This window comes from Simochromis diagramma, unplaced genomic scaffold, assembly GCF_900408965.1.
Source record: "Simochromis diagramma unplaced genomic scaffold, fSimDia1.1 OVJJ01000646.1, whole genome shotgun sequence".
Lineage (NCBI taxonomy): Eukaryota > Metazoa > Chordata > Actinopteri > Cichliformes > Cichlidae > Simochromis > Simochromis diagramma.
Window position 1 is genome coordinate 1,239,930 of NW_024387279.1, and position 25,932 is coordinate 1,265,861.

The 25,932-nt window shown below is 41.5% G+C and overlaps 1 protein-coding gene across 4 annotated transcripts in view; it reads left to right on the forward strand.

Moving 5' to 3' along the window:
* Positions 1-393: 393 nt before the first annotated feature.
* Positions 394-25,932, forward strand: part of ptpdc1a (protein tyrosine phosphatase domain containing 1a) — a 33,845-nt gene continuing 8,306 nt past the window's right edge. The window contains exons 1-8 of one of the 4 annotated variants that reach the window (XR_005691763.1): positions 394-814; positions 8,025-8,120; positions 10,832-11,003; positions 11,396-11,476; positions 11,597-11,715; positions 21,145-21,282; positions 21,374-22,473; positions 23,464-23,649. Coding sequence is in view for 3 of the 4 variants with exons in the window: in XM_040003206.1 (XP_039859140.1) it covers positions 8,033-8,120; positions 10,832-11,003; positions 11,396-11,476; positions 11,597-11,715; positions 21,145-21,282; positions 21,374-22,473; positions 23,464-23,649 (1,884 nt within the window). In the remaining variant the exon portion in view is untranslated. Of the gene's footprint in view, positions 815-865; positions 885-948; positions 992-8,024; positions 8,121-10,831; positions 11,004-11,395; positions 11,477-11,596; positions 11,716-21,144; positions 21,283-21,373; positions 22,474-23,463; positions 23,650-25,932 lie in introns of those variants that run through there. The other 3 variants (XM_040003206.1, XM_040003205.1, XM_040003207.1) reach the window with 3 other exon arrangements.

Here is a 25,932-nt window from a genome sequence, read left to right on the forward strand (position 1 = left end):
ACATTATTGTGACGGACACATTTTATGAGTTAACTTGGCTTTAAGTGACTTACAGGTTTCTTTGAAAAACACTTTCTTATATCCAGGTTCTTCCTTTTTGCTGCCATCCTCCTCTCCTCCTTGCAGGTCCTCGCAGCGCAGGCTTGCCGCTGCTAAAACTAAACAGAGCTCCCTGAGAGGCACAGCCAATCACATTGCCCATATTTGTCACATGAGGTAGGACTCCAGTAATTTAACGCTTTCTGCACCGCTGGGTGAATGAGACGTTGACAGATCGTTTTTTTCTTTTTCTTTTTTCTTTCTATCGATCAAATTATTGGTGGGGACATGTCCCTTCCGTCCATGCCAAATCTACGCCCTTGCTTTATATACTGAAAATGATATCTTAAATTTAGATGAATAATTGTGAAATTACATCACAGGTGAAATTCTTTACAGCTTTACATCGGTTGTACAGTTCCATTGTTTTGTTTTGTTTTTTAAATTCTATCGCAATAGAGCCCAAATGCCTTTGTTTTCACTTTGGGGACAGTGGCTCTGTAGCTTCTGGATAAACAAACTACCAGACTACAAAATGCAAATTGAGGGGTGCTCGTGGTCACGTGACGCAATTGGACCGTTCCCCACGACCAACGTGTCAGGTTGCTAAGTTAGCTAGTAAGCTAGCTGCACTTAGCTGACCAAATGATGTGGTTCGAAGAAGAAGATGCCGCTTTGCGACGTGCCAGCGATAAGACTGTTAGCTGGAAGAGATGAATCGACTATGTCAAAAATTGTAAAGACAGCTACGTACTCGGACGACAGGCAAACAACGGTAAGCTGGGCCTTTTCTAGTCACTGTGCTGGCTTCAGCTAATACAGCAGAGTAAGCTAATCAGCTAGCGGTAAGTCCTCATCTTGCAGCATCAGCACCACCGGGCCAGCGTTACCCAACGCTCCGGAGTCCGTCCTGGCCAAAACAACAGTGTGTCTCACACAAATTCTGATACATGTAAGATAGTGCTTGTGATGTTTAAGCCAATCGCATCGTTCATAACTATAATATTAATGTAACCATTAAGACTTTTAGCCAAGCGTTAATTGTTAACGCTGATAGCGGGACCGAGGAAATCAGAGCTATAACCTCAGCAACCGCTGACAGCATGCTGTTTGTACAGGGACAAATCTGCGTTTTATATCAGGGTGCTAACAGCAATGGGGGCAGGAGGTAGATGATGAGCACAGCAGGTCAGCGTAAAGATTCTCTTGAAAGCTTAGGAAGGCAGCATGTTCACGTTGGTGTGGAAAAAAAAGAAACGTGTCAGTGTGCTGCTATGTTTGCTCAGACGGTTATTATTATTACAGAATGTAGTTCTCTGTTTAAATGTGCTCACTCCGGTAAATCTTTCTTCATTTTAATGCCAGGCTCATCTAATAGCCGGTATTTCTTCAGTGTTAAAAGAGTGAAATGTATGTTGTTGTTATTATTATAATATATTTAATATTGTAAAAATTTGACCGATTTGAAAGCTTACTCAAAATGCAGTTTGATGATATGACAGCCAAAGCTTCCTGAAGAAACATTACTCTACAGATTATGTGACATTGCCCACTTATTCTTCCAAACAATATAATTTGAAGACAGATATTATGTGCACCTTACTGAGGCAAATGTGGGAGTTAATGATATTGATACTGCTGAATTGCTTTGCCTGATCCTATTTTTTTAAGCAAGAAATAGTCACTTCCTATTGTGCACATCAAATACGTGAATGTTATGAGGCTCAGTGCTTAATCTGACCAAGCAGCACCTTCAAAGGTGGTGTATTTGGGATCTGATGATCATTGTTTTCCCATTATGTGACATTTGTTGATTTAAAAAACAAACAAAAAAAACAAGCAGAATAATCAGCAGTGGAAATGCTAGTACATCGCCGTACTAATTGTTGCTCAGGACATTTAAGACTTGAGGGCAAGACTTCACAGACTTGCCCTCAAGAAAGATCATTCCATGCCTCTAATTGTGTTATTTATGACTCTCACTCATAAGGGTTGTCAGTGGTTAGGGGTCATTCATAATTCTCCTGTCAGACTTTTCCCTGTGTTGTGTGATTCTGCCAGACAGAAGAGACTGGGTGTGTGAAGTGATTAGTAAAATGTCCCACTGGGGTTTTGTTGCTCTCTGGTTTAGCTCGTTAATGAGTGACAGGTGAAATAGGATGAACACCAGCTCTTAGCCTGACAGTAAATTGAGCATTGTGCTAGGGCTGCTCAATTAATCGAATTTTAATCACGATTACGATCTGGGCTTTCAACGATCATTAAAAATGACTGAGCCGATTATTAGCCCCTCCCTCATTTATCCGCGACACCTCAAAGGCCGGTCCGTGAAAATATTGTCGGGCATAAACCGGTCCGTGGCGCAAAAATGGTTGGAGACCGCTAATTAAGAGGAAGCTCGGAAAGCTAAGCAGAAGTTATTTGGAGAGGAGAGTGACTGCCGTTGGTTGAAAAGAGAGGTAAAAAAAACTTCAGTGGTGTTGCACACTATTTTATATTATTTTTTAAAGTCATTGTTAACCCTTTAAAGCCGGTCAGAGCAGCACGCTCTGTTTTGTGTAACTATTTTTAAGTCCCTATAGAACCTGAACCGTGTAAGCTAGCACAATAATTTGTTTTGCATATGAAACCGGAGGAGTTGTACTTACATCTTATGCCATCAGCTTGTCCTCAGTCACGGTTTCCTTCCACATAAAGCTTTGCAAAAATTGCATAAAAAGCGCTTGCAGGAACAAAAACATAATATTCCAGAAACACGCTTTGCCGATCCGATCAGCTGTTCATAACACTTCCCACAGTTAAACAGACGTCAGCGCGAACTATCACATGTCCGCCATTTCCTCCCCGAAACCGGAAGTGACGTCATTTTCGCGGAAATTGTAGTTTTTTACTCGTAGGCCTTAAAAGCCTATACTGGTCATGTTTGACTTTTCTGAATAGTTGCTGGGATGCTTAGAACTTGAATTGCACTGCTGGAAATAGTTTATTTTGATGCACATGCTGTTTTCTTTGCAAATTTGCATCATAGGATTGTTTTTTTTCGTTTTTCCTGCAGTATATAAAAATTGGTGTATCTCCAAAATAAAACTATGAAGACACTCAAAATAAATTTCCTGTTGTTGTAAACGGACTTGGTTCTATAGTAGGTCTTAAAGGGTTAAATAAATACCGTCAAATAATCGCGATCTCAATTTCAGTGAAAATAATCGTGATTATCATTTTTGCCATAATCGAGCAGCCCTACATTGTGCTCTTTGGCACATCATCCAGGTTTGTGATCAGACAGTCCAAAAACATTGGTCTCTTGTTTTTCCCTAATCACTTTTCTTTACTTTGATGGAAAATTTTATGAGGTGAAGGAAAAGATTATAACTAGTCTACCTAATAATGTGACAGTGGATGTTGTTGACATAGATCTGCTCTGTTGAAACTAATGTCCTGAAGGTGGATTACGAAAAGCTTAACTTAGGTACTTAAGTGTCATGCTATGTTCTTAGTGTGTTTTTCATGCAGCCTATTTAAAGAAAAATCTCACTTATCGGGTTGTATTTTCTTAAAGGAATGTATACAAAGTGAATTGAGATGTTTGTCATCCTGAGGTTAGTTGTGCACTCTGTTTACTCGTATGTTCTCTTCCTGTTGGAGAGAGATGAGAGATGATTTCATTAAACAAAGGTCTGAAATATCATCGTCTGTAAATAATGGCTGTCAAATAACAGAAAATACAGTTTAACAGTATTTCAACAATGCTTATAATTATTATTATTTTTTTTAAATGAACTGGAGGAACTCTAATAATTGGGTGGCTGTAGCTCAGGAGGTGGAGTAGGTGGTGGTTCGGTCCTTGGCTCCCCCAGTCTGCATGCCAAATATCCTTGGGCAAGATACTAACCCCAAGTTGCTCTGTGATGCATCTATCGGAGTATGAATGTATGTGAATGTTAGCTAGAAAGCACTTAAGTTGTTTTAAGTTAACTGTTACTTTAGGAGTGTTTGCATTCATAAATAATAAAAAAAAAAAAATAGAGCTTTTGAAAAGGTTTCCCAGTTTCTTCTTTTTCCTTACCTACATTTTACATATAAACCATCTCAGCAGGAGGAAAAGGAAAAGTTTCACATGTTAAAATATAAATGGTCATTCAAAATCTAGCGATAGGTCTGGGTCGCTAAAGAATGACATCTGGTCCAGATCTGGAACAATGTCTGCCTACTCTAGAGTTGGCCTGTGCTCTAAAGTAACGCCTGTGACTAAAATTAATAAATGATGATAATAATAATAATTCATAATAATCCTTAAAACAGATAATACAGCAGCACTTAAGTTGAGGCTACAAAAATTGCAAACTGGATAATAGCAAACCATCGATTTACTCTGCTCATATACTTTATTGAAGATCTTTTTCTAAATCTGTGCCACATAATGGTTCATTCCTGTGAACAACTTTATAACAAGCACATTGTATTTCAGCAGCGTGGTGTTGAGGTGTAATTTCATGCATGATATGGTCCATCCTATCGCAGCTGACAGGGTAAAATGCAGGTTACACCCTTGCCAGTCAGTCGCGTGGCTAACAGATGGGCAGCCATTCACACTCACACCTACAGACAGTTTCAAATCACCAGTTAGCCTACATTATAATGCCAAAAGTATTCGCTTGTCTGCCTTCACACAGATATGAGCTTGACTGCCATCCCACTCTTAATCCATAGGGTTTAATATGATGTTGGTCCGCCCATTGCAGCTATAACAGCTGGTGAGGCAATCCTTACCAGAAGAGTTGAAGCTGTGTTTACGTGTGGGAATTTGTGACCATTCTTCCCGAAGCACATTTGTGAGGTCTGACAGTGATTTTGGATGAGAAAGTCACCTCTGTAGTTCATTCCAAAGGTGTCCTGTCGGGTTGAAGTAGGGCTCTGTGCAGGCCAGTTCAGTTGTTCCACACCAAACTAACTTATCATGTCTTTATGGCCCTTGTTTTGTTCACTGGTGCACAGTAATGTTGGAACAAGAAGGAGCCATTCCCAAACTGTTCTCACAAATATCATCCAAAATGTCTTGCTATAGCATTAATAGATTATTTTCACTAGAACTAAGCTGAGCTCAACTTCTGAAAAACAACCCCACACCGTAATCCCCCTTCCTAACTTAACACTTGGCACAATGCTGTCAGACAAGTACTGTTCTCCTGGCAACCATCAAATCCAGATTCATCCATTGAATTTGTTACTCCAGAGAAAACATCTCCACTCTTCTAGAGTCCAGTGGCGGCTTGGTGTACACCACAGCATCTGATGCTTTGCATTGGTTGGTGATGTAAAGCATGGATGCAGCTGCTCAGCCATGGAAGCCTATTCCATGAAGCGCTCTAAGCACTGTTCTCGAGCTAATCTGAAGGCCACATAAAGTTTGGAGGTCTTAGGTCTATTGACTCAGCAGAAGGCTGTGGACCTGTGCACACTATGTGACTCAGCATCTGCTAACCCCACGCTGTGATTTTACATGGCCTACTACTTTGTGGCTGAGTTGTTGTCATTCCCAGTCACTTCCATAATGCCAATAACAGCTGACTGTAGACTATTTAGTAGTGAGGAAATTTCAAAGCTGGTTCATCCTGTCACAGGACCATGCTGAAGTTCACTGAGCTCATGAGAGTGACATATTCTTTCACAGATGTTTGTAGAAGCAGCCTGCATGCATAGATGCTTGATTTTATGCGCCTGTGGACATGGAAGTGATTGGAACACCTAAATTTAGGTGATTTAGGTTGAGTGAATACATTTCACAATATAGTGTAGCATGCTTGTCCTTGGACTGTGAGAGGAAGCAGGAGACAACCCAACATGCATGGAGAGCACACTCAAACTTCACATTTAAACTAGGATCTCAGCACAGCGACGAGAGAGAGGGGGCCAGGCTATGCAACCGGATTTGTTAATCACCAGTTGTTAGCCAGCGCACTAGAAAAGACGAATATATGAACTGAGACACAGAGTTGTGCTATATTCTTATGGAGGCTCTTTACTCTGCTGGCTGACTTGTTTCCAGATTAGTCACATTACCGTAACTGAAACATGGTGTGAGGAAAACCATTTAATGGGCCATATTTCTTTATTAACACTCAGTGGAAGCGACTGTCACATCCCACACTCATTAGCCGGTAACGCTCAGCTTTCACACACTGGGTCATGTCCACCAACACACCAGCTTCCCAGAGGAGCTTATGGATACGGCACAAATGCGTGAGGCGTTTTGGCTGATTTGTGTCTAATACTCTGTTGAGTGAAGAGATTTATTCACAGTGGCTTCGTTAGATCAGTTTCACATAACTGTTAATATTTGATACACATGCGTCACGTTGGTCATGAAGAACAGCTTCTCACTCACCAGCTTGTTATCGAGAGCTTCCTATAAACAAAGCCAAGCGGTGTCAGGCTCCAGCCCAGCAGAGTCTTGAACTGATTGGATAGGCTACCTATCCAAAACACAGGCTGAAGGTGGAAGCACTTCAGCCTGTGTCATACTAAAAAGACAGGCTATAACTTTACACTGTCAATTATTCAGAGACGTTAGGAGTCTCAACAATAGTGTCCTAAACGTGGAATGCTTTCAATTGTGTTTTTTAAAAAAAAAAAAAAACCCTGAAGGGATTGAAATCTCTTAAATGACAGAAGCGGCTGCCTGAATGTTTACTCTTCCTGTTTGCAGTACTAGTCAAATACTTATTTTTAGGCCTCACAAACACAGACTGCTGGATGCACCAGAGTTTTTACACTTTCAGTCTGCCTGTAGGGTGCATGTGTATTTGGTACCAGACATGAGTTGACGTGTTCACAAAGAATTGGTGGATGCATGAGTCTTGTGCTCAGTGACTGATAGAACTGTAAGACTGGTTAGATCACTCCTCAGTACCTTGTGATTTATTTTGCTGGAAAAATAAGAGCAAAATTTTCAGCGATTTCTGAAAAAACAGACAGGTTAGAATGATTTGAACATTTTGTTGGTGCACATTATGTTCACGAGATTGCTTGCTATTTTTTATTATGTGTTCAAAGCTGAGCTTGTGTTTTACAGCTTAGCACAGACTTGGTTGTTATCGTGCAGCCATCATTAGTACACACTTGTTGAGCTATTCACTCTTCTTTTATATAGATAGATAGATATATATATATAGGTGTGTGTGTGTGTTTGTGTGGCAATAAAGCAGGCCATTAAGGCCATTAGTAAATCTGGCCTGCAGCCTCGTTGCTCTTTGATTAAGCTCTCTGCATTAACTTCAGGGAGGAAGGAAAAGTCAAAGGTCAGGGAATCATTTGCCCATCAAAAAGTCAGCATGTGCGATACAGTGACCCTGCTCAATTTTTGATGGGTCTCACAGACAGCCTGAAAGGTGCAGAGTTTCACTCCTCCAGCAGTAGTTAGCACGCGATGTTGAAGGCCTATTAGAGCTCTGGGTGTAACGTGAGAGATGGTTGGTCCCCAAAGTTAAATTGACACTCTGGAAGATTGGTGTGGCACAACTGTGATATCAGGCTACATGTTCAAGTAAGGTATTGGTGCTCTGAAAGAGGATGTGGTCACCTGAATAATTGATAAATGTGTCATCAGTCTTGTAAAACAGGAGAAATCGGAACTTATTGAAGTGGATTTGGAACAAATTATCATGCAGCGATTTTACTGCGTGCTCATCTTGTAGTCTTTGTGATTCTCATACTTTGTAATGCAGCAGCTGCTGCTGTTGTCCCCAGGCTGTATGCACCTGCTCCCAGAGGTGCAGTGGTCAGACCAACACACAATCTGCTGACACGGTGGCTCAGTTTGCACATTTCCCTCTCTCCCCTGGGCTCTCCTGCCAGGCAACGCTCTTATATCTCATCCGTGTGCACACCTTGTCACTGTTTGTGTTATCGGCACGAGAAAAGCTCCTGCTATGTTTTTTTTTCTCCTCCCACCTGCGTTTGACACAATGTTTATTCCCACCTTTCAGCCCGTGCCATGGCAGCAGGTGTCAGCATACTGAGTGACCTGCCTAACTCCATCGGTGGAGCCCGCAGTGGAGAGACCAGCACAGAGATGGAGGCAGGTAGGAGAGCTCTGCACCACACAAACAACACAGGAACAACACCTGCTTTTTATTTGGCAAGGAGATGGCACAGGACTGAGTTAGGAGTGAATTTCACGTCTGGTTGGGTTTTCTTTAATGTAGGTTTACGGAGCATCAAGATAATCCTTATTTTATTCTCAGCTCTTATACGCAAAACAGATGAATGAAAATGTGTGTGGTGTACTGTATGTAACAGGTGGATGAAATGAGAGTGTGTTGTCTGGCTATTCCAAAACTTGTTGAATGATTAGAGAGCCACTCAATTCATAATTGTCGATTCAAAGGTCACTTTGAGTTTCAAAAAACAAATATGGTGGTCGAAAACCTATGTTGGAGTCCAAAATCAGAGGCTGATGTAATGGTGGCTGGTTCCATCTTTTTAATACTGTCACTGTTGATAATGGGTTGGGAGTATGTAGAGGCAAATATATTGGGAAGTGAAGTTACGTTCCTGTCTCATTGTGTGTCAAATTGTGAGTTTACAAGCCTGGGGATTTTCACAGTGTGTACCAGCAATCTTTTTTCCAATATACACTATGTGAAGTAAAGTACTGGACAAGCAACAGGTAACATCTACAGGAGCTGCTCTGCCGTGGAAACCCACGCCATGAAGCTCCCAACATGCTGATGTTAATGCCAGAGGAGGTTTGGAACTTTGCATTTACCGAGTGTTGGCAACTTTCATGCACTATGCACCTCAGCACTTGGTGAGACTACTCTTTAAACTTTACAGGATTTTTCCCTGCAAAGTTGAGCAGCTGTGGGTCGTAAACAATTAAATTCTGCAATAAAACCACTTGGAACCCCTAGAAGAGAAGACATTTCACAGACTGACTTGTTCCAACTGTGACATCCTTTTTATACTACTGTGTTTGAATTTGGTGAGCTCTTTAGAATAAACCATTCTTCCACAGATGTTTGTAAAGACAGACTGCATGCCTAGGTGTTTGATTTCACACACCTGTGGTACTGGGACTGTGGGCCAAACTCTTGTCCATGTCATGTAAGTTTGTGGTGTGTGATTTCTAAACTCAGTGAGTAAGGAGGCAGTGTTAGTAATGTCAGGGCTGCAGACCCCAAATCATCATCAGATTTATAACACGTGTTACCTGGAGAGGTACGTTTTCACTGAGCCAAGAAAGAAGAAGAAAGTTATATAGGGTCCGAGTGAGAAGGCACAAGACAGACAGCTTTCCAAAGCGATTCCACTGCTGTGACAACCATTTAATAAATATCTAAAAAGTGATGCTCAGGCTGAAAAAACAGAGGTTCCTAATAGTGAATCACTAACTCAATCACTCAAGTTAAAGTCTAATTCTCCAGTATCCATGTGATAGTACCAAGAAATATAAATTCAATTTATATATTGATTAATATGAATGTTTGTCTGAATGTTTTTGGCTTTCTGTGATAGTTTATTAGTACTGTCAGATGTCTGCCTGGTTGCACTGACTGAAAGACTGTAAGACAGACTGATCTGTGAAATATTACAGTAGGAAGTATGAAGGTGGCAGATTTTCAGCCGGTGTTGTTGAGGCTCTGTCCCTTGCAGCTAGTGAAAGCAGCTCTCACTTTTTTGTCAGCCAGCCGTCCTGCTGCTCCCATACACTCACAGAGCCCACAGTATCACTTCACCTTTTGGATGCAGTTTAGTGGTAGACTAGCTGATGAACTGTAGCGCAGCCTTCAACCACAGCTTGTTGTCTTCATTTTAACCAGTGCATTCACGTTGTTACAGCAGTTGAGTTTGTTTGTTGATGCAAAGACATAATTGCTCTTGTATGTGTGTTACATGTGTGTTATATATACAAGAGACATGCATGCATATGTCTCTTGCATTGCTTTAGATTAATATAATGTGGGAAATATGATTCGGGCCAATAACAAGGATTTCATTTAAGCTATCCTGTGTATAATTGACGATTACATTACGTTAATATGAATAGGAACTCACCTGGCTCTCCAGTACAGTTTTCTGTTGAATATATTTGGATCCAGTGCACTTGGTTAATAATGATCCAATCAAAAGCAGAAAAAGGTGTGCCATTGTACCTGCTGACCAGTGCCGTGTGTTCGTGGCTACTGTAGATGTACAGCTTTAAAAACCAAACAAGTGTGACATTTTACAAGCAGCCTGCCTGCCTCAGATCTGTGACATGGTGTGTGTGCGCACTGTGTGAGAACAACATAAGCCCCTGTCCCACCTCCCATTGACGACTTTGGAGATGGTTGTCATGGTGACACTTCAAATGCTACTGATGAACTGATCAGCAATGGGCGATTGTTGAGCCATGATTCATCATGGGCACAGAAGTGCTGAGCCAGGAGCCTTTGTTAGCACAGAGGCGCTGGCTGTGGTGTGCAGGCAGCAGCACTATAGGATGCAGCAGCATCAAGCACGCCACTCCTTCGCCGGTGAGATGTTGGCCAGAGTGAAGTGGCATGACCGCAGGCGCTCTGCCTCGGACATCCTGCTGAGGGTTCTGCAGCGGCAGTGCAGATCTGCCCTGGAGTTCCTCTCCTCCTCCCACACGGTCATGGTGGCTGTCAGCATGAACCAGCCTCAGTCCGTCACCCAGTGCAAGACCAGCAGATGTAACCACACTGAAGAAAATGAGAAATGTTGCAATTTCTATGATATCTTCTTCTGCAAACAAAGAATTTCCTTATGTTTCTTTTTGTACCATTAGCCAATACAAGGGTCCCTACTGCAAAGTACACCAAGATGGGTGAGACCCTGAGGCATGTCATCCCCGGTCACATGCAGTGCTCCATGGCCTGTGGAGGGAAAGCCTGCAAATATGAGAACCCCTCTCGCTGGAGTGATGAGGAGCAAGCCATCAAGGGACTCTACTCATCCTGGTATGTCGATATCTTAGAGTGTCCATGTAGTTTAAAGTGGGCAGATGTACAGATGTACTGTTCCTCTAGTGGAATGTTAAATAGCCGCATTTAATAGCCATATTAAATGGCCATTAACATGGCCACAATTTCAAATAATGAGGGCAGTGTATGTTTAAGTAAACCCTGTGAGGGTTGTCATCTCAGCCACACAGCTCTGACTCTTAGCAGGGCAACCAATCAAAAGGAAGTAGAGTTAAAGGGAGAAGAAGCTAAAACAACTTGTGTCAGGCATAGAATAAAGTGAGGGACTGCACCAAACATTCAGTATTAGATACTGAATAGTTTTTAGTATTGATATTGACCATCTTGCTGTTTTTACTTGTTCAACCTTTCATCTTCTCTTATTACAGGATTACTGACAACTTGCTAGCTATGGCAAGGCCTTCCACTGAGATCATAGAGAAATATAACATAATTGAACAATTTCAAAGGTCCATTCTATTTCTTTCACATCTCATTTAAAATGAACATCGTTATAAAGAGAAGAACTGTGAGACATAGAACAGCTCTGCGTGTCTGTGTTGACTTGTTTTGTGGACTGCTGTGCTCAGGTGTGGTTTGAAAACCGTTATTAACCTGCAGCGACCTGGAGAACATGCCAGCTGTGGAAACCCACTGGAGCAAGAGAGCGGCTTCACTTACCGACCTGAAACTTTCATGGAGGCAGGCAGTAAGTTCTCATATCTACTTATTGCTTATACACTGAACTGCCCCAAACATGGCCAAAAACGGTGTGCACGAGTAGTTGTGTGACTAGGTAATACCCTTTTATAATCATGGTGGAATAGCTTGTTTGACGGCCTCATTTCTAAAACTCTTAATGTCCACCACACTTAACTTTGCAGCTGGGCTTCATTCATGAGGTTAGCAAGGTTTGGCTAAACAAGTTGCAAATATAAATTCTATTCCTTCAGCAGATAATGTATAGTTCAGTTAAAACATGTGCAAAAAAACTGTACAAAAGCACAAAAAAAGAACAGTTACACAGTTATTCACTGTTATCATACAACACTGTGAAAAATTCTTATGCCACCCCTCATTCCTCTGTGCTCTGCTTCCACGTAACCAGACATTCTTTGTCAAGTTTTTTAAGCAGTCTTGAGCAATTATTGTATAGTTTTTTTTAATGTGCTAAGCACATGTGCACCTTTATAGAGCTGTTGTAATCTTGTTATACTGTGTATAATGACAATGAAGGCTTTCAGTTCAGTTCAATTCAATTCAGTAGTCGACCAGACCTACTGAAGGTCTTTTAAAGACTTTTCAATTTCCGTCCAGTGCTTGTACCTAGGGCTGGGCCATATTATACCGTTCACGGTAATACCGGTATAATGTTAGGCAACGATAGGAAAATGAAATATCGCGATAGAATATGAGTAAAACGCGCATGCGCAGTGCCTTTGTTTTCATACGCACATGGCCGATTGTTGAGTGAAACAGATGAACCAGAATTGGTTTGTAAAAATGGTGCAACTTCAGTGATGTGTAACTGGTTTGGTGTTTGTCTGTCAGATACACGACAAAGCACATTTTTTTGCAGAACATGCAAGCGGCCAGTCGTTATTGTCGTATTTGTCGGACTAAGATGCTCTTAAATCTGGGAGTAATCTGGATCCTAAACTCCGTATTCTTCAGGTCAAACGAACACTGCAGCATCACTGAGAGTTAAAAACTGTCTAAATTCTTTCATCTTTAGGGCGATTGTGGCTCAAGAGTTGGGAGTTCGCCTTGTAATTGGAAGGTTGCCGGTTTGAGCCCCGGCTTGGACAGTCTCGGTCGTTGTGTCCTTGGGCAAGACACTTCATCCGTTGCCTACTGGTGGTGGTCAGAGGGCCCGGTGGCGCCAGTGTCCGGCAGCCTCGCCTCTGTCAGTGCGCCCCAGGGTGGCTGTGGCTACAATGTAGCTGCCATCACCAGTGTGTGAATGTGTGTGTGAATGGGTGGATGACTGGATATGTAAAGCGCTTTGGGGTCCTTAGGGACTAGTAAAGCGCTATATAAATACAGGCCATTTACCATTTACCATTTAATAAAACGATCAGCATTGCTGCTTTACCAGGTGTAACTATGAAGTTTAACTTCCAGGCATCCATGAAAACAAAATCTATTACATTTAACGGAGTTAGAAGTTAGCAGGAAGCTAGCGGAAGTTAGCTCGCTAGTTTCGCTAGTTACCTAAGCATGATATTGCATGTTCTGACTGAGAGATTTCTGAAAAAATTCAAACGTACAGCTCTGCTATCACTTCCAACATAAATGAAGACAGGAAACTAAACAGCAGTGACGTTTGTAAGGTTACTGAAGTTTGGCTAGCTGGTATACAATGATGTGCTACGTGATCGCTAGCGACACAGCTATGTTAGCATAACATAAACAGTGAAGCTGGAGGGCGAACACTAACTTTTTTCCACTTATAAAAGTTAACGTTAAGGTTCCTGATAGTTAGAGACAAATGCAGTCGCATGGCAGGATGCTGTAAACGGACCAAACTTCAGTCAGGAGAACAACTGAGATAATCCATCCACAATACGGGGTTAGTCATTACTGCAACAATATGGGAATAGAGCAGCTGCCAGAGAATTCAACATTAATGAATCAATGGTACAGAAGTGGAGGAAGCAAGAAGAATGAGTTTAATAAAGTTTGATTTATCTGACTGCTTTGTTTCGCTTAATGTGCCTTATAATCCCGTGGACCTTATGGTCCGAAAAATACGTACTGCACACTGCAGTTTAATGTTGCAAAGCACCTCTTTTTAACTTCAGTGGATATTATACATGGTTACGCTCAGGATATGTCAGCCCATTTCTACTGGAAATGCCTTTTGGTTAAACTTTCAGCAAGGAATTTGCATTTGCACTGTTAAATTTTTATAAAGCTTTAATGTACATAAAAACCAGCTTCTTGTTTAAGTGAAAATAAATGGAAGGTTGTCTTTTTGCGCTAGTAATGTTGTGGAGTTGTATTTTGTCTCGCATCAATTATATCGTCAGTTATATCGTTATCGCAAATTTTCAAATATATATTGTGATAAATATTTTTGGCCATATCGCCCTGCTCTACTTGTACCTCATCATTTATTTGTTAAGCCACTCAACACTGACTTATGAACCTTAACTTTGTATTATTGTACGGGCTTTACCTTACAATATAAAGCACCTTAAGGCAACTGTTGTTGTGATTTGGTGCTACATTATATAAATAAAATTGAATTGAGTTGAATCAATTTTTCAAGCATAAAAAGCCACCAAACTCAAGGGATGTGTGTTGTGTCTACACATAATAGACAACTTGGCAAAGAAATAATCTTTTTTTTAAACTTTAATGTTTAGGTACATTGTTACTAGTCTGAAAAATTTCAAAGGTATTATGTTTGACAGTCTTCAGATAGTATTTTACAACCAACAAATTGCTTCCCAAAGAGCGACTGGCTGAAAACTTGGCATATCTCAGCATAGTGTGCAGTGTGTTTTTAAGAAACTGGATAAGTGGAGGACAAAAGAGAACATGTCAGGCCTATAAAAAATATGTATACAGCAGATGAACACTGTGTGAGAGTCATGCCTTTAAACAATAGGAAAAAATCTAGAAACCTGAGAGATTGGTCTGTTCGCAGAAGACCCAAAAGAACTGACCTCAGTGGAATGGTAGCCATGTTTTTTTTTTTTTTTTTTTTTTTCAAGAAGTCATTTTATGGAATGGCACAAGTTGAGGTTAAAGCATGCCAAAAATGGAAATCTTTGTTTGAAATGATTGTCACCAGACAGAGGAGGTCAGGACGAAGGTATAACAATGATTATCTACAGCCATCTAAAGCACGGTGGAGGCTCAGTCATGGTTTTGGGGCTGCAATTTAGCCTGTGGTGTTGGGGATCAAAAATGAATGTAGAAGACTACAGTCATATTTTGATCCACCATGCAAAAGTGTCTGATTGGCAACAGCTTTATTTTTCAACAGGACAGTGATTCGAAAGACCTACCAATGCAGTAAAAGCGTAACTGGATAGAAAAACACACAGCGGATCACTATCAGTCGTGGATTGGCCCGATGTGTTAAAGGCCTTTCAAGCTCAGAATTGTTCAGACTTTGTTTTTGCCTTTGGGCTGCAACGATTCTTCAAGTAATTTGAATGATTCCATTATAAAAAACCTCGACACAAGGTCTGTGCTTTCATGTGTTGTTTAGTGCACGGCTCTGTAGCGTGTTGATGTGTTAGACGGTGTAAACGCCAGTGTTTTATTAGCTAAAAACAGACCTGCAATACAAACGTATTTAGGAGCAGCGTGTGGGCAAGAAGTCTGACATGAAGTTAGGGGTGGGCGGTATAAACGGTATACGGTAGAAACGATATGAATTTGGCCAATGGTAGAGATTTTGACACTATCACGATAGCGCATGTTGATGGTGACATCAAGCTGCGCCTTTTTCGGTCGAAAGCATCGCAGCAGCAGCTGCATGCAATATCATCTGCAAATTATGCCGTGCGACAGTAATAGCGAAGAGACGAAACACGTTTTGGAATATGAGAAAAGCCAAAAACTGCACTTCCTCTTCTCTCGCAGCTTCTCTATTCCCACGTTGCTGCAGTATATTAATGACTAACTAGCTGGATTTCTCAGTTGTTCTCCTGACTGAAGTTTGATCCATTTACAGCATCCTGCCATGCAATTACATTTGTCCCTAACCATCGGGAACCCTCACGTTAACTTTCATCGAGTGGAAAAAAGTTAGTGTTCATCCTCCAGCTTCACTGTGGATATATTATGCTAACATAGCTGTGTAGCTAGTGAATTTAGACAGTTTTTAAATCTCAGTGATGCCACAGTGTTCGTTTGACTTTGGAACCTGAAGCGTACGGAGTTTTGGACCCAGATTCCTCCGCAAGGCTCCTGACTATGGTAGCCATAATGACAATCCATCAAGCGGTGTGGCTTTGTAGCTTACCAAAATCGTATTTTGAGCGTCGTGTACCACATAAAATGGGTTTGAAGGTCAGTAAGCACAACCAGAATTCATAAATAAGGCGCACTGTCGATTTTTGAGAAAATTAAAGGATTTTAAATGCGCCTTATAGTGCGGAAAATATGGTATACACAAGAAAAGAATATATTGAGATATGTATTGTTACCGCACATGTCTCAGATTATACTGCGATATGGATTTCAGGCCATATCCCCCCCCCCCTACGTTAAGCCCACTCAGGGCCCAGTTTGAAACAAAGGCAGCAGTGACGATGACGCTGGCACAGTTTACACAAGAGTGAAGAGGCGGAGCGGTTACTGAGACGGTTTGGTTTTTTTATGATGTTGTACGCAGTCAAACAATTTCTAGAATGGAAGCCAAAGAGAAGTTAATTCTGAAAGACCTTTTTATTAATAAGACAAAAGTATTTCTTATCTGATTAATTGATAGATTACTCGATAACTAAAATTATTGTTAGCTGCAGCCCTAATAAATAAATATATACTGTATTTCAATATGATACTAATACTGTTTGTTCTCATTTTAATAAGTTGCTGCACCTTCAAGGGGTGGCTCAAGACGCGGTAAATGGACTGGTTCTTAATTAGAGCTTTTATCGCCCATTTGCACTTTTTTCTGTGTAAGTGCTTTCAGTCTAACATTCACAGTCCAACGGATGCATCGAAGAGCAGCTTGGCGTTAGTGTCTAGCCCAAGGATATTTGGCATGCAGACTGGAGCAGAAAGGAATTGAACCACCAACCTTCTGATTAGTAGGTGACCTGTTCTGCCTCCGGAGCTGCAGTGTTCAGATAGACTATTGCAACATTACACTGTTATTGTGTCACTGATAGTTTACTCCTGGTTCTGTTTAAACCGTCCGTCTTTTAAAGAGCTGTTTCTCATACGCCACTGACTTGTGTATCAGTAGCTTTTTGATTGGATCCTTCTGGAAGTGGCCCTAACAGCAGATGTACTTGGCACCAACAGCTATTGAAAAAGTTGTGAGGATGTAGAATGAAAAGTGACAGATGTGGGGTTTTTCTTAATGAATCAATGGTTCGGCCCTGATTAGGTAGATTTGTAGATTCTTAAGAGGAGAGACCATTCTTAACATAGAAGATCATGTGACCAGGTGGTAATAATGGAAAAAGTATACATTTAGTTTTCTTGAGCCTGAGTTATGGTACAAGGTATGCAGTTAGTGGAGCAGGTGACAGGCTAAGGTAGATTTAACATTTCCCTCAGTACCATCTGTGTTGTGTTTTGCCTACATGCAGTCCCTAGTAACCAAGTAATTGCAAGGGGATTTATTTCATTCCTTCTTCTTCCTAATAGGCTCTCCTGGGATTCTGACAATGTCACCTCATCAAAACGTGCATTTTGCGTACTCCAATGTTTTATTTGACAGTCTGTAAAAAGTCTCAAGTCTAAACACTTGGCTTTAATCTTAATATTGGTCTTTGTCGTGCAACGTTTTTCACTCCTTGAGAAGCAAATCTTATGAAAAGTGCCAAAGCAACAATCGTGTGAGTCTATTAATCACCTGATCACGTATCATGTTAACATTTTCCCTTTGTGTCAAAGATCTTTACAGAGATGTTGGAAGTGGCGGCTGTAAACTAGTCTTTGAGGTGTGTTTCTAAAATGATTGATAGTTCCTGTATTTTGTATAGAAAATATGCGTCATTCAGTGTAAGACCAAGGCTCCTTTATGCAGGGCTCTAGAGTGCGACCAATTTGGTCGCAAATGTGACCAAATTTTTCAGTGGTGCGACTAAAAAAAAATATTTGGTTGCACCTGTGCGACCAACTGTTCGGGTAGCAAAAAAAAAAAAAAAAAAAAAAAAAATCTGCAACCTTCCCTGTGGTCAACAACAGACACACATTATGCCCCTATCGTGGACTAAACCAATCAGAGATAGTAAGGGGCGGGACCTCTCTGATTGGCCGTGGTCCAGTTGAAAGTGCAGGTGGAAGTGGGAGGTGAGTAGCTTGAATAAAGCGATATCGATTCATTAAATCCTGAATCGACTTTTAAATATAACTGTGTTTTGCCAGAAACGCCAGATTCTCAGATTAAAGCTCACAAAACCATTTCAACAACAACCAAACAGCAAATGAGAGCAGGTACACGGACTCCACACAAAGACGTAAACACAGACCCGACGCATCAGAATCAACTTTGTCTTTCTCGGCTTTCCCACCCGACGGCCCGTAGACGGACACGCTGTCGGAGCTTAGCGATCCTGATGCGTCCGGTCCGCGCTGTGATTACGTCTTTTTGCGCTGATTCTGAGCTGCAGGTTTTGTCTCTCTTTCAACCAAAATTCACCGAGCCAGCAGCAAAAGAAGCAGCAAACTGCGCTTCACATTTGATCAATGTCGTCATGAATTTTGCTGTTTTGCTTCCACGACTATTAAAATCACACTTCATGCACAGCTAGCTCTCTCTCTCTCTCTCTCTGTACTTCAAGAACAGTTTCCCGTCTCCAATCTGTTTTCTGTATTATTCATTCGCTTATTACCCACCAGTCTACCGTTGTTTACAGCGCTGTGGCTGCTGTCTTTTTCTTTTCTTTTTTTTCACTTAAATGACCTCGGACAAGAAAGCCTATATTTTCTGTTGTTCAATACTGATGAAATTTAAACTTTATATGCAGAACATTGTAGAATATTTTTAAGGTTATCTGCTATAAAAAGCCAGACCAGGAAAATCTCCTTCATGTTTTTCTGTGTTTTATTCTCAGTTACTTTCACACAAAGGCATCTGCTGTGATGTTCACAATTCTGATGAAGTCAGTACTGATAAATGATCAGAATTATAATATTTCTGACTGTCTGAGGCTAAGTTGAATCGAATCGGGACTTTAAAAACTGGAATCGAATGGATCATAGAAATCAGTGATGATACCCAGCCCTAGTGAGCAGCCTAGGCACGACAGAAGTGGATGTAGCTGTAATAGGAAAAGAACTATTGCTAACTTTTCTGTTAAGGCCTGATCCTTCTGAAATTCATAGCCAGTGCTCTGACACGGTGTCATCAATCTTTGAATGCTGAAAAAGCACAGTGTATCCAGAAAAACACATTATATTATATAAATTATTATAAAATTTGTGTGCGCCTAACTTTTGTGCCGGTACGCCTAACTTTTTAAAGTTAGGCGTACCAGTACGCCCATGGCAAAAAGTTAGTCTAGAGCCCTGTTTATGTGTTTTGAATCGCTTTTCAGCAACAACTAGTTCAAGTTCAACAAGTTATTAAAAATCCACCAAGCTTTAATCAGTGGTTTATATTTAACCAAATAATAATGGAAGGAGAGCCATTCCATAGAATGGATTGATCCTCTAACAACACATTATTCTGGGAGTTGAATTTAAATGGTAGCAGTAAGTATACTTTTGAGGGGAAACAGTTTTATCTTGAGGTAATAAAATGTGCTTAATGTATTACAAAACTGTAAAACGGTATTACACTGTCAATATTTATTTAACAAAACCCAAGCACAAAAGCTGAAGCAGTGGTTGAAAAACTTGAGTACACCATGAATCAGTACCTTAGAAACACCTTTACCAACAGTAATAGTTTCGTGTAGGGCTTCATTAGTCTTTCATTTCTTTTTTTAGCTCACTTTTCTTTACAACATTGCTTCAGTTGCATAACATTGCATAATTGGTTCAATGCCTTCAAGATGCCCATGTCTTTTGGTTGCAAAATCAGCTCAAGTGATTGAAGTTTGTGCCAAACATGTTTATGGTCAAACATGTCCACTCAAGACATTTCCTGAAAAAGGTGTCAAAACTATTACAGCATTCCGCTTTTAGAGTTTACGCTTCAACCCAGGTAGCTCTGGAGGAATGTTAGGGAAAAATCACGCTCTGCTTTGGTGCAGAAAATGCAACAATGACTGAGGAAGTTATTCAGAACTAATTATATTTATCCTAAACACAAGTAGCAAAATAATTTATTCATCTAAAAAAAGAATTTCTATAATACATTGCTGTTTATAACACTTACAATCTTATTCATGCACAAGATTGATTTATTCCAAGTTACTTCAAGTTGTATGTTTTACAACCCTATTATTGAACCTGGCTGACTGCGCCAGTCACACTAGACTGGAGACCAGTTGGTAAATACTTGGGAACCACTAGTTGTAAGGGAAAAATTTCTGTTTCTCGAGCAGTTCACAGTTGCTGGCAGTTGCTGGGAAATGGATTGTTGAAGTCCCATTCACACAAACCTGAAGACCAGGCTGTGACCCCTCTGATAACCAACAGTTGCTAGGGTGTGTATTCTGTGAATGGTGTCTGGAGGTTGCTGGAAGAGGTTTACAGTGCTGGATCTTGTTTTCCGATAATTTGAATGGAAGATGCCTACTACCTTGCAAACACTCACAAACTACCAAGTGGTAGTGTGAGTGTAGCACAAACTGGAAATGGCGACCATTCAACTTCAAAGTAAAATATGCACCTTTTAAAATGTATTGGTTGCAGTGGTGCAATACTTTACTTTGAAGGTGAACATTCTCTGTTTTTTGTTTGTCATACTGTTTCACTACTGCTCGGAGAGAAAATTGCATTTGCAGACGAGTCAGTGGCTTTGTTGCGACTCATGGTGACGACAGTAGTCTGCAAGCAACCAAAGCAATCGCGAGGTTTTTGGTGCAGTACCTACTAGGAAGTGCAGGAAACCTCCAGCAACCACTTAAGAACCAGTCAGAGAATTCACATTTCTTCCTGGAGACCAGAAATTGCCAGGGGATTGCTGGCTAATCTCTAGGCCTGTGGGACTGAGACCTTGTTTAATTAGCAAGCTAGTTTTGGAGGGAAGGAAAAAAACAAGTAAAACTACCACCAACTTTTCATTGCTGCTCTTGTTTATTAGATTATCTCAACTGATTTAGGGTGCAATGTTTGCATCTCTCGGCTGGCCTGGGAACACCTTGGTGTTGCTCCGGACAAGCTAGAGAAGGTGAGTGGGGAGAGGGAGGTCTGGGCTTCTCTGCTTAGGCTGGTGCCCCCGTGACCCGACCCCGGATAAGCAGAAGAAGATGGATGGATGTTTGTGACCATGTACTGCACAAACAATTTAAAAACTCCTTTTGATTCTAATCTCTGGCTTTTTATCTTTCAGTATATTATTACAATTTTGGATGGAAAGATTATGGTGTGGCATCTCTGACTACAATCCTTGACATGGTAAAAGTCATGTCATTTGCTGTCCAAGAAGGGAAGATGGCTGTCCACTGCCATGCTGGCCTTGGAAGAACAGGTTTGCAACACGAGCAGTCTGGAATCGCTCAAACCTGCATTTGTACTTTATAAATATATCAGTTTTTTAATTTGTGTTTTGCATCATTCAGGTGTGTTGTTGGCTTGTTATTTGGTCTTTACAACTCGTATGAACGCTGACCAAGCCATCCTGTTTGTGCGAGCCAAAAGACCCAACTCCATCCAAACCAGAGGCCAGCTTCTCTGTGTCAGGGAGTTTGCCCAGTTCCTGGTTCCTCTTCGAAGTGTCTTCTCCTGCGCTGAACCCAAAGCAGGTGCCGTTACTTTGTCCCAGTATCTCACCCGTCAACGACACCTGCTACATGGCTACGAGGCTCGGCAGATGAAGAACGTGCCAAAGATTGTCCAGCTGGTGTGCAGGCTGCTAATTGACATCGCAGCCAACAGACAGGTGGTGATTGAGGAGGAATGGTTGGAGATTCCCGACCTCACGGCTGAGGTAGAGAAGACGGTGTCCCAGCAGGCCCTTCAACAGCTTGGGAAGGAAATGAAAGGGAAAGGGATTCCCCTTCTATGTAGTTCATCCCATCCTCTTAGTCCAGCACTGATACAGCCTAGACTTGCTAATGATCAGCCTCTAATTAGTGACAATGAGCTTGACCCCTTGTGGAGGCAGCAGAATGGAGAGAGCCCCCAGAGATCTTCTCTGTGCGAAAACAGGAGCTACAGCGATTCTGTTCTTCACAAGCTGGGGCAACGCCAGCATCATTTAGGAAATCTGAAGAACAACCAACCAATCAACTGCCTGATCAAACATTCCTTGTCTCACAGCAGCCTTACTGCCTGTAACCCTTCCAGATTTTGCAACCTCTCTACTCAGAACATTTTTAAGAACAATCAGAACTCCAGTACAGAAACAAAGGAAGACCTTGGATCTCCCATTTTAAAAAGACCGCTCCGTGAAGGCCATCAGAGTTTCCCTTTAGATTTCTCTGAGGACAGTAGAAGATCCCACTGCAATGCCACACTGCCTGCCTTAGCAGTCAAGAGCAAACTGGTAGCTGGTAAGGAGAATGTGTCAATGGGTGGAAGTGCAGGTGACTTCTCAGAGGTTCCTTTTATCACCCTCCAGTCTGAGTTCTCACCAGAGAGCAGGTGCCTCATGGTGGCAAAAGCTCTGGCCCTGGAACTGACAGACAAGGATCTCACCTCCAAGGTGTCAGTGTGGCAGGTGAGCCCCACCTAACTTGTGCAGGGATTATTACACTTACTTTCCAGCCAGATTTCCAACCTGCTTAACCAGATTTTCTAAACATTACAATCTCAAATTGTAAATTGCACCACCTTAAGTGCAACTTTGGACTGTCTCATAGTCGATACGCTCTCCGGCTAAATTCTTACTTTTCATGCAATTGCCAGAAAAGCTATCTATGACTTTTCATAAGGGAAGGATGATAGATTAGCAACCTTCCAGGATTAGCCTGTTATTTTTAGCAGCAGGAGAAAGAGAGTACCTTTGACTAATAGGGTTTTGAAAAGAGTGCTCTGTTTTTACAGCTTTGGGCTTACCCATCTTTGTGTTGACTGCTAGGTCTACTGTGTGACCTCAAACCATAATTGTTTTTAATGACATTCACAGCTGGTTGCTTTCTGCCGGTTGCACAGGTCATGCTAGGATTAGCCAAAACAGTGATAATACATACATGTGACCGACTAGATTCCAGGACCTCGAGGCACCAGTGCTAACCATTGCACTACTGTGCTGCTCTAATTTTGTCATGCTAGCAAACAGGAACTTCCATTCATGTGATTTTTGTCAGCTAGGTAGCTAGTAGCTAGCTAGGTATAGCTTAGCTGTGCCCCCAGAATCTAGCTAATAAACTAAATTAAAAATGGGCAGCTCAGTTAAATAATCAGATTAAGATCACAGTGGTATTTGCTCCACGTGTAGTTTTAATGTGTTAGCAGACCTACCAGTTTTAGCTTACATTTGCCAAAAAAAAGACAGCTCTGGGTCTCATGTATCATAGATTGTCTTGCAGTGTATTTAGAATCACACTGTCGTTACCATAGGAGATGCGTGTTGAGTTAATCTAGTTCTCATTTTTTTTTTTTTTACAAAAAAACTGTGTTGTACATAGTTTGACTTGAACCTGGACTTGTGTTCTTACTGGCACTTCATTTCAGTCATTTCATTGTCAGTCTGTTTTGTGTTGTGCAGATGGAGCTGAACTCCAGAGAGGGAACATGGGAGAGGCTGTGCAAGGAGAGAGACCCTCTGGTCCTATCTAGTCTCATGTGGTCATGGGTGGAGCAGCTTAAGGATCCAGTCATCAGCAGTGAGGATATAAAAGCCCTCACTGAAAGGAATGTAAACCCACAGAACGCCCTCGATTCACTGGAAAAGGTAGACTGTGTCAAATATCTTCCAAGCATTGCTGTCTAAACCAAACAGGGATAGCAGACTTTGTTAAACAGCTGAATGACGTGAAAGGTTGCACCGTATATTAAAAGAAAATATTTCTTTTAACTTTGAAAAATCAAAGCTACTGTAGTGAAATGTACACAAGAAAACATGGAGCATGAAATTGGCTTAATTAGTTTTTTTAATGTCTTGAAATCCCAACAAAGAAAGTTCTGAATTGGTTTTAAAAAAGTTTGTAAAAAAAAATGGCCCAGTCTGTTAATGGAACTATTGTCCTTCTGTTCAAGGCCCTTTGACTCAGTAATGGGCTTGAAGAATTAGTCCCATGATGCCTTTAATTAAGCTGATAATGTAATTTTGCTTAACATCAATACTAGATATTCAAAAAAGTCTGCAGTAAGGCTCAGGAGTAGTATTTGACTTCCACTGGGTTGTGTATGTCAATAAGTCAGTAAGTGAGGTGGACAATGAAAATGTATTGTTTGTCTAACTTGTTTAAATTGTGAGGCTGGTTGGAACAAGTGTAACTCAAGTTATTTTGTTATAGCTACAATTATAGCTACAATTTACAGATGTCCCCTAAACCCATCACATGTAAGCAATCGTTAAGTTGTTGCTCTCAAATGGCGACACCTACAAAAACAGTGCCAAATTAGTTCATCTTAACTTGCATTCATAAAACTACTTAACTACAAACACGGTTGAAGCTACTAGAATTTTACTCACAAAAGTGAAGCACAAACTAATCTGATCATAGTATTTTTCAGATAACTGCATTGGACGTGCTCCATGAGGCACCAACAACACAAACAAAGTTGTGTCTCCCTGTTTGCTGAGTCTTGAACTTTCGGTCACTTCCCCGACTCGTGACCATAGGTGAGGGTTGGGGCGTAGATCATCAAGTAAATCGAGAGCTTCGCTTTTAGACTCTCTTTTCACCACGACAGACCGGTACAGCGTCCGCACCACTGCAGCCGCAGCACCAGTTCTTCTATCGATCTCCTCTTCCCTTCCCTCTCACTCGTGAACAAGACCCTGAGGAAACTTAAACTCCTCGACTTGGGGCATTAACTTGTCCCTGACCCGGAGTGAGCACTCCACACTTTTCCGTCTGAGGACCATTGCCTCAAGCTTGGAGGTGCTGATTCTCATTCCTGCCTAGGGATGGGTATCGTTTAGGTTTTATCCGATACCAGTACCAAACCGGTACTTTTGAAACGGTGCCGGTGCTTAAACGGTGCTCGAACTGGTGCTTAAAGAATGGAGAACACACACTTTGTCCAAAAACCTCTCATGTTCAGCTGTTTTTTTTGTAAAAAGATAACAATGTTAGCCTTTTCTGCAGCTATGGGGCATATATGGTATCACTCTTGGCTGGAAGCAGTGCTTAAACAATGGAAAAAACACAAACTTTGTCCAAAAACCTCTCATGTTTAACTGTTTTCCACTTTTTCTTTGGTCATTTTAGCCTTTTTGGCCAGGGTGAAGGGAGCATCTGCCATCAAACAAGAAGACAGCCGCATGTAACTACAACGGTGTTTGCTAGTTCACCTTACATGCATTAATGTAATAACGTGGTTAGCATACTCAACGTAAATTATACACGAACAACATTAAGCTACTCACACAGAGAAGAACGGCTGCTGCTGCCGTCATCATCGTCATCATTTCTGCTACACTGGCAGGGCTAGGGGCCAGGACTCTCCTCTTCGTGTTTTTGGGGGATGTTGCTAACTCCGGGTCCGATAACAGGCAACCCACCCGCAGTAGATGTGCACGGTGTGAGGTCTCGCAGCAAGCTATCAAATACGGTGCATTTCTCGGCTTTTAAAAAAAACGCTATGCGTCGCCAGGTGTTTCATCAGATTCGAGGTGTTACCTCCTTTGACAGTATCACAGTATCAGCTTAAAGCACTTGTTGCAGGCTGCTGAGTTTGCATATTTTGCTGTGAAGTACAGTCAGACTTTTGACCGCTTTGCCTTGGGCATTTTTAATCTGTAGCTCTGCTCTAAAAGAACGTACGTACCTGGGCCCGCCTACTACGCTTGCAATTTTACCATTGCAAGCGTAGTAGTAAATGGTAAAATTGGCTAGAATCCAAAGTGTATGACATCTCAGGAAAAAAAGCACCGAAATGTGCGCTGCTTTTCGGTCTGGTTACTACCGTTTATGTCAGAACCGGTGCCATTATGGCACCGGATACCGGTACCCATCCCTATTCCTGCCACTTAACACCTGGCTGTGAACCGCTCCAGTGTGAGTAG